Source organism: Micropterus dolomieu, linkage group LG06 (assembly GCF_021292245.1).
Source record: "Micropterus dolomieu isolate WLL.071019.BEF.003 ecotype Adirondacks linkage group LG06, ASM2129224v1, whole genome shotgun sequence".
Lineage (NCBI taxonomy): Eukaryota > Metazoa > Chordata > Actinopteri > Centrarchiformes > Centrarchidae > Micropterus > Micropterus dolomieu.
This window is the reverse complement of record NC_060155.1, coordinates 19,823,694-19,832,983: the sequence shown is the minus strand read 5'-3', so window position 1 is coordinate 19,832,983 and position 9,290 is coordinate 19,823,694. Positions and strand designations below refer to the sequence as shown.

At 39.0% G+C, this 9,290-nt stretch overlaps 1 protein-coding gene across 4 annotated transcripts in view; it reads right to left on the bottom strand.

The window, feature by feature from the left end:
- Positions 1–1,006: 1,006 nt before the first annotated feature.
- The window catches only part of LOC123972375 (lysine-specific demethylase 4A-like), a 20,413-nt gene continuing 12,129 nt past the window's right edge, over positions 1,007–9,290 (bottom strand). For all 4 annotated transcript variants that reach the window (XM_046051850.1, XM_046051851.1, XM_046051852.1 and 1 more), the window contains 7 exons: positions 7,874–7,929; positions 6,620–6,728; positions 5,189–5,380; positions 3,512–3,682; positions 3,220–3,339; positions 2,754–2,846; positions 1,007–2,639 (listed from right to left, as the gene is read on the bottom strand). In XM_046051850.1, the coding sequence (XP_045907806.1) occupies positions 2,502–2,639; positions 2,754–2,846; positions 3,220–3,339; positions 3,512–3,682; positions 5,189–5,380; positions 6,620–6,728; positions 7,874–7,929 (879 nt within the window). In that variant the 3' untranslated portion in view covers positions 1,007–2,501. The remainder of the gene's footprint in view (positions 2,640–2,753; positions 2,847–3,219; positions 3,340–3,511; positions 3,683–5,188; positions 5,381–6,619; positions 6,729–7,873; positions 7,930–9,290) is intronic.

Here is a 9,290-nt window from a genome sequence, read left to right as displayed (position 1 = left end):
TGCTGCAGTGATGGTTGACTTACTACAACTTTCTCCCATCTCCCGACTGCATCTCTGGAGCTCAGCCACAGTGACCTTTGGGTTCTTCTTTACCTCTCTCACCAAGGCTCTTCTCCCCCGATAGCTCAGTTTGGCCGGAGGGCCAGCTCTAGGAAGGGTTCTGGTCGTCCCAAACATCTTCCATTTGAGGATTATGGAGGCCACTGTGCTCTTAGGAACCTTAAGTGCAGCAGAAATTTTTTTGTAACCTTGGCCAGATCTGTGCCTTGCCAGAATTCTGTCTCTGAGCTCTTCAGGCAGTTCCTTTGACCTCATGATTCTCATTTGCTCTGACATGCACTGTGAGCTGGAAGGTCTTATATAGACAGGTGTGTGGCTTTCCTAATCAAGTCCAATCAGTATAATCAAACACAGCTGGACTCAAATGAAGGTGTAGAACCATCTCAAGGATGATCAGAAGAAATAGACAGCACCTGTCACGGCAAAGGGTCTGAATACTTATGACCATGTGATATTTCAGTTTTTCTTTTTTAATAAATTTGCAAATATTTCTACATTTCTGTTTTTTTCTGTCAAGATGGGGTGCTGAGTGTACATTACTGAGAAATAAAATGAACTTTTTTGATTTTTGGAAAATGGCTGCAATGAAACAGAGAGTGAAAAATTTAAAGGGGTCTGAATACTTTGCGTACCCACTGTACATGCTGGATAATATTCTTGTATGAACCGCCCATAGAGGTTATAAGAGTGTTGTGATATGGAGAGCCAGGAACTATTTATCTAATAAAATTCCTGCAGTGGGCTCCACCTCACAAGACTCATCATGCTTGGGTGTAGCTGCTGGCCCTGTGGCTGAGACATCAACCCCAGTAGCTCAAAAACACGTGGGGTAAAAATGTAGATGCCAGCGTGCTGCAAAACTGGCATGGGTCCACTAGAAATAGTGCCTGAATCTCAGCACTTTGATCTCTTAAAGTGTGTTCTAGAGAAAGTTAACTTCAAAAGGTTATTTTCCTTACTCCAAACTTTACTCAAACAGTTGTTTACAAAGGGTGTACAGATGTAATGCTGCTTTAGACATAGGCCTAATGAAACCAAACAGACAACAGCAGCCATGGAACGGGCATAGCAAAAAAGGTTTCTGCACACAACATCGCCCTTTTTACAATTCTTTTTAAAGCAGATATCAAGGACTCAACATGAAAGAAAACTTGCAAGTGTAAAAATTATCCTCTTACCACTTTTATGTTTATTTGGATCAAACTATAACCTCATTACAATGTTCACCTCTAGAACTAGCTCGTACCAGAAACAAACAGAAAACTAAACTTAATGGAGGCCATCTGTCTACAAAATGGTATAAGTCCCTTGGCTAGAGGTAACAATAAGTGCTTTTTGCTTAGAGTGGGAGTTGAGCCAGATTCACACACCTTCCAATTCCCAATACAGGAAAAGCGAGTCTCAAAATTTAGACTGGTGATGTCTGAAAACCTTTCAATATAATAAATATAAATACATCTGAGGTTTTCTACAGATTGTGAAAAGGACATGACAAAAATAGCTTTGTTCTCAAACTCAATGCATTTACATAAATAAAGTGTAATAATAACATTAATTACAATAGTTATAATAAACCTTAAACTTTAGAAAAAACAAAGCACGCTTGGCCCTTTGAAATGTAAGGCTTGGGCCATTAAAACAAGTTTAGTTTTCTCTGATCTTCACAGTAGACGCACGCTGACACACATAAGGAGACTTATGAACCATGTAATGCAAGTTATAGGTACTATCTGAAGATGCGTCAAAGAGACATTATTTAATTTCTTTGGGTTGATTATTAAAATTGACGAATTGAATTATTATCATGGTCAACAGCTGATTGGCTCAAAGTTTACAGCTCTGCTTTTGTTTAACTTCATGAGTTAAAAAAATCTGAACCAAGATAATGCTTCCTTTAAAACCTGACTCCCAAGCACTATATTTGTCACTGCAAAATATTTATTGTGAAAATTTATTCTGATAAATTATAATGAAAATAACTGCATGTCAAGAGCAAAAGGTCATTTATAGAAGAATATCACTAAAGTAGAAAAACTGTCCATTGTAACTGCCCATACAGCTGCTAAATGTGGTGGTAGAGGAAAAACAAAACATCTTGCCCCAGTTAGATAATCCAACCTTTTCTATATTTAATAATTCATTGATGGCTTCTTCCTGAGAAAAAGAAAAACATAATGAAATGGAGGAAGAATCCACAGAGTGTGATGGGAAAATGCAGGTCTAAGAATCTTTTTCAATGCACACAAAAGTCATTTCAAGTCCCAGCCGTAGTTCATAAATATGACGGAGGAGGAGGAGGAGGAGGAGGAGGAGGAAGAAAATGGGGGTTTGTCATTCCTGTGAGCAGTAGCCAGAAACAGAGATCCCAGACAAAGAAACAAAGACCTGGGGCTGCATTTCTCTGAGATAAGGTGGAAAGCTGAAGGAGAAAGAAATAGACATCACTCCATGATGGCTCGGTAAATGATGGGCTCGATGTAGTCCTCTCTGTATCGGGAATTGATGACCCGTTGCCTTTTGGAGTTCTGTTTGACGTCGTTCTGTGTGAAGAGCTCGAAGCGCATGTCTGACGCCACCGACTGTGGACCAAGCACAACATCAGAAATAGAAATTAGTGCTTGCTGGTTCTGCAGATCTCAAACAAGAAATAACCTGCTTCTGGCCTTCTGATGAAATGGGGGATATTATGTTACCATTCGTGACTTGACTCGTTTGGGAAGATCCTCGTCTAGAGTGTAGATTTCTTCCCGCTTAACAGAGATTTGTGATCCATCCTCAAACTCCACCTGATTGTACACACACAAGCATGTAGTAAGTGAAACTATTAATATACATAATGAGCATGAACATTTCATGTATCTCTGTATTTGCACGAATGCTGCTTTAAATAGTTATTTTTTAATATGGCTGTGATCTCTAATTGCCCACCATTACAGTAACATTATTAAAGGACAAACTGCCACCCAGATAAAAGCACTTTGTTTAAAATATGACATATTGATGAGTAAGCTATCTATTTTTTAATGCGTCTCAACATTTTTACTTTTAAACACTCAAAACACATGTTGAACTTGGTGAATGTAACCCAACATCCTCTGATGTGGTTTGAAAAAGCCTGTTAGATGTCAATGCCGGTAAGTCAGAAAAATTGAGGATTACCAGGTACATAGGGATGGAGTGTGATGCTACAAATTTGGCTCCATATATCAACCCATCTGTCCATCGCACTTGAACAGCATCGCCTTCAGCAGGTGGACCGAGCTGGACACAGTCACGGTTCTGAAAAGAGAGCGAATGGTTAACCATGTGTTAGATAAGGAAACTCAAATTATATGAGCTTACATCTGTTATTTAAATCTCACTACGTTTATGTGTGCGCGTTACTACACTTCATCCCTTAATATATTTTCACTTGACAGAGTTTATAACGACTACAAGCAGTTCTATTAACCTCGATGTCCTCTGGGAAGAGGTTGTCGCTGTATGACCCGTCGTCGAACACAACCTCGTAGAAGGTGGCTGTGGTCAGTTCCACCACCTCGCTGTGGTAGTAACGGCCGTTTTTGTATTTACAAATCACCCTCTGCTTCACTGACAGCTCTCGCATGGAATCCTTGTTGCGCTGGGGGAAAGAAACTGATCATTAGTCTTAAAAGCTTATCACTGTACAGCACTGCAAAGATAGTGGTTGTAGATGACTCAGCAAGGACTGGGCTACTCTAATCACAAACAATATTTGCTCAGTAACGTGTAATCAGGAAATCATACAGCTCTCTGCTTCATGCTACAAAATACATCTGAGCATTACAGCTGAGGATTTGCACAAACAAGTTCAGACTTGTAGTCACATAGCTCAATGCCCAAGCTAGGGACGGGCATGGAAAAATATTATTTGTCACCAGAAACAATTCAACCATTCTTCAAAGATCGATTGACGCATTACAACGAGTCATGGGTAAAAACAATTTTTGAAGATAGTCGCATAAACTGTGATTTAAAAAAAAAAAAATGTAATGTCTATTTGAAAAATCATGACCCATACCTAACGACAACAGCAACAAAGAATCGCACACAGCAGGTTCATTCGCATAGTTTTGTCTCTAAATCTCTCTTGACAGGACCAAACAGATGTCTGACTCACCCAACTAGTGAATCAAAGCAGTACAAAATGTACTGTAAAGAATCCCTGTCCTTTTGTGAGGTTAGAAAAGAATCTTCCAATTATTACTGTGCTGCAGGGCTGACTAAACCAGCACTGGAAGCGAAGATGCAAGGCTAATTAGACAGACTTCATAAAAGATCCTCTTTGTCAACAATCTACAATAACACAGAGACATTTTAGCACCAAGATGGGTGCATTAATCCATCTTATGAATTGGAAAAAAATATTTATATTCAACTTAAAATGTGGCAGGAAATGATACTAAAAAATCCTTACCACTGAACTTCCTTTCCAATGAGTAACTGAGAAAAAACTTGTTGGAAAAAAAAGTTTACCATATAAGCCATTATTTTCAAGCACTCTCAAAAGTTAGGAGCGTAATCTTGTCTTTTTCCTACAACATGCATGTCAGGGCTGCATAATTAATCGAAATCTTATCGCAAATGGCCAGCTGCAATATCCAAATCCCAGAAGGTGAAATCTTCTGATAAAAAAGGTAAAACGTGTGACAAAACAGCATTCTAATGTTTATATGGTACACAGACCCCAACAAATGTCACATCATCAAGATTTATTCAGTGAAAATGAAAACAGTGATGCAAAATTGATCATTTCCACTAATTGTGAATCATATCGCAAATTGTACCTGTATCTGTCTATTCAAAATAATCGCAATGATTTTCCCCTCCATATCGTGCAGCCCTAATGCATATCTGTTCTCAAAACAGAGAAAGAGCTTGTGGAAATTTTTGACATTTCAGTGCTGGATTTTCAGCTTGCCTTACAGCTAAACAACCTAAGCTAAGCTGTCAGAGCAGTCACAAGGGGGGGTGGGGGGTGGGGTATCACATGATTGGCTGTTTCTTCAAACAAGAGACGCTCCAGTTAACCCTTTTTTCTCTCACCAAACGATGTGACCTGTTGCATCTACTCCATTACAACTGGCCAGCGTTTCTGGTAGGTTACCTCAGGTATGATGGGCGCTCTGTGTCTGTGGCAGGTGATGAAAACTATGAACGGCCAGTCATCTGGGTACATGAGGACACCAGCGGCCTGAGCGCAGGTGGGGTGAAACGCAGTGGAGCAGCGACCGTGGGAGCACTGTACACAGCAGCCCTTCACCTCCCTCTTCATCCGTTTCCTGCAGTATGCACACTTCTACCAGAGTGACAAAGAGGGGGAGAATTGGGTTCAAGAGGAAAAGTTATGAATGGCATGTTAAAGTAAAGGAAGTACAGGGGAAGGAAAGGAGTAAAAAGGAAACAAGCCAAGTGGGCAGGATGAGAAGGAGAAAGATTAAAAAAAGGTTTAAAAGGGAGTAAAAAAACAGGCACACAACTGGAACATGGAAATGTTAGAAGGAAATTAAACAACTTCCCTTTGATTAAATAAAGAGGTTCTGACATCATGCACAAATTTAGAAGTCGATCCATTGAGATCCTGACCGAGAACAACAGAGACAAGGCCAACTATTGCACAGGAAGTCCTGCATTACTTCTAATAGACTGGTTGTACGTGACTCATAAACAAGATAGAAGGAAAACATAATGGTATTACTTTATTATTTATTTTTACATCAAATCTGGTCAGAGTAACACAACTCAGTTACGCAGTTGAAACAACATCTATTATTGGGAGACATTCAGGGGCCATAATGAGAAGTGAAACTGAGCAAGGACAGCAAACAGGCACCACACTAGTTTCATTAGGGTGGAATGTGTGAGAAACAGATGCCATCAGCTCTGTTGACAAAGCCTCCAATCTGTGTATCAAAAGTGAATGGCAGGGGGAAATAGACCTGACTCATAATGCCAATAATAAATAAATAGGCATCATAATAGCGAGATATACAATGCAACATTTAGAATCTTGAATTACTGCCCTGCAGTTGTATGCAACAAGTTGCAGTTTACATCCATGAAAAAGACAAGGTATAAAGTGTTTTTGGCTAAATGGAAGTTAGGAACACTATATTGATTATATTGTTAAACTGACTGATAATGTATTGGCTTAACAGGTACACATGTACTTGATTGCTATGTAAAGATGGATACTAGATAGCGACACAGATTGATTTGCTTTCTCCTGGCATTTTTAGATGCGAAGGCTCTCTATGAGCTGTAGGTGAAACTCACTCACTCACTCACAGGATGACGGGAAAGCCCGTAATGTGCTAGTTATATAGACCTATTTTAAGGTCTCAATGACCGTTGACTCAAAAGTGTACCTATTCAGTGCCCGACCAACTGTGTAAGATGGTCCCAATCTCCCCTTCTGTTCCTGCATGATGGTGTTGAATAACATTTCTGTGTTATCTTTTGTGTAAAAAACTATATGACTTTATTGTTGTTGTATCCCAAATGTACAGCAGACCCCCGTTATCATAGTGAGTCTTACCAGTTTGAACCGTGGCAGTGGGATTGCAGAGAGGTCAATGGGGGCGCGCTCAGTGACGCTGACAAAGCGAGCTTCCAGCACAGTAATGGCACACAGCACATGAACCCACCTGTGTGAAAGGCAAACATGAAATCGATTCTGGACAAACAATTCAATGTTCAGGGTTCAATATTGAAATGTTACAGCATGTATTAAACAATGTGGTTAACGGTATTTAAACAAGTAAACATTTTGTGTGGTCCCTTCTAATGTTGGAACTACAAGTTTATGTCTACATTTGATCCATAACTATTAGATTCATTATAAAATGCTTTTCTAAATAGAAGAACAAAACATACAATTTAGGGCTGAGATTATAACAAATACATATATAGGAAGAAAATTATTGATAAACTATTATTATTTCATTGGAAATCAATAATCAGCAAATTACAATATTTAGACAAGCCACAAGTATTCCACAAAAAAGGCACTATGGTCACCTATTCATAGAAGTTGATACCAAGATATTGCCACATATGTGATATGGTGGATTATTATGAACAACAAGAAGAAGCAACAACTTAGTAGATGCTCATCTGTCATAAACCAGTTCAATATAGATGACGAGAATATGTTGCTTCCGACTGAATGCATTTCCCGTCATTTCAACTGACATTCAAATACCATGCACTAAACTGAGCGATAGCACGTAACCACAGGATGCGGGTGTGTAACAACAAACACACAATAAAAAGTATAAAAAGTGCATTCAGCTTGAGGGTCTTGATCCACCAGATGGATATTAGCAGTAACAGACTGAAGAGACAGATCGACTTAATGAGGTCAGAAGAGAGCGGCACAATAATCTGTAGCAACCAGTCAGAATCACTGTGCCTGAGCGGTTTTGTAAACTTCATAAATCCTTCTTGTGAATTTTCTTCTTGACTTTACTTTCACAAGTGTAAGACTGTGACGACAAAGGCATTCTCATTAAAAAGGAACAGGGTCATATGTTTTTAGAAAAATGTGGCACTGGGAAAGCACAAAACTTTTCTACATTTGGAACCTCCTAGAAAACATGACATCTTCAGCAGTACTATCTTGCTGTGTTAGTGGGTGTAACTAAAACGTCAACCAATAACTGCCTTTCTGGCCATCCTATAAAATTCCATCACATGTAAACATGTACAGTACAATACAACTTCAAAAGGTGGGTAGTTTCCGTACCGCTTCTGGTCCACAAATTAAAGCTTGGCGGTGTCTGCTACTTACTTGTCATTGTTGGCTTTCTGTAGAGCTCCGCCTCTCAAGGAACATAGACAGCAGTCCTGGAGGAAGTAACACATAACAAAAAAAAAATGCTAACTTTGGCAACTGACTATTTTATCTTCATCTAAATCCCCATGTTTGGATATATGATGTTCTGCTGTATAATATTTATAGCTTAAACTGGGGATAACGCAGTCTCCTCTACTGGATCACATAGTTATGTATCAGCTAAAGCTCAACCTATTGCTGATCCCTACAACCCATTGTCTTTCTTCAGGGGAAAAACAACCTGATGGGGACATCCTGATCACCAATGTATTTATTAGCCAAATTAATAACATTTGCGGCATTAAAGTTTGTATTATTTCTATAAAATAAATGGCTATAATTCTTAACGAGACTTAAAGATGGAAAAACAAGAATCCTTCAGTTCAAACATACTAAAATTGAAAACTCAGACGACTTAAAACAAAAACCATGTGAAGCTGAAGTGCATTGAGGTGTCACAATGAATTACAAAGTGAAGCATTGCCCACTGGTGGTCAAAAGGTGTTTGTGCCAAACTTGGGCCACATTTCCCAAAACAATCTGTTGTTCTGAGCAGACAGGAACACAGAGAGAACAGGAAATTTAAGGACCATAATGTAGAAAAAAAACAAATAACACACCAAGAAAGAGAACACCCTCACTATCTCAAAACAAAGGAAGCAGGAGCACAGAGAGCCAAGTCTGGCTGTTGTAGCTGTCAATTTTAATAAACAATTAGTTCACTTCAAGCTAATTTAGTGGTGCTGGTGTAGTAGATAATGGCTTATATTGCACTTTCATGCAAAATAAGGACTGACTTTAAGAGAGTGACAAAGGGTGAACATGCATATAAGTTTTTCCTTGCCTCTGTCGCTGAAAAGCGCTGAGATAACTCTTTTGAATTGGCGCTACATAAATAAAATTTAATTGAATATACAATTTTGTTTGATGCCAAAATACAGCTGCGGTAAAACACAGAAACCACCAGGAGGCTCCCAATGGTGCCACAGTGTAGCTGCAATCAACTTCAGTTAAAAAAAAAAAATTCTATTTCTCTGCATGAGATCATTATAGTTTATGTTATTACATACTGGTCACAGTAGCTGTCAGCCATTGGCACTAGTGTGTCATGAGGAAGTGAACTGTGAATACAGCTGTTTCTTCTATTAAACCCTTAATGTCACACCATGTGGATTTCAGTCAAACTAGTTTCTAGACCAACTGTTTTCATTATTTAGCAGGCTTCATAAGAAAAATGACCTAGAAAATTGTTATTTTTACAAAAATAAAACATTTGTGCATTATTCATATTTCTGTAGGCTTTTCATGACATCTACTATAGGTGAGCCAACTGACTAACCTCGGTGATGGCATCAGCCTCACAGCGGGCGCA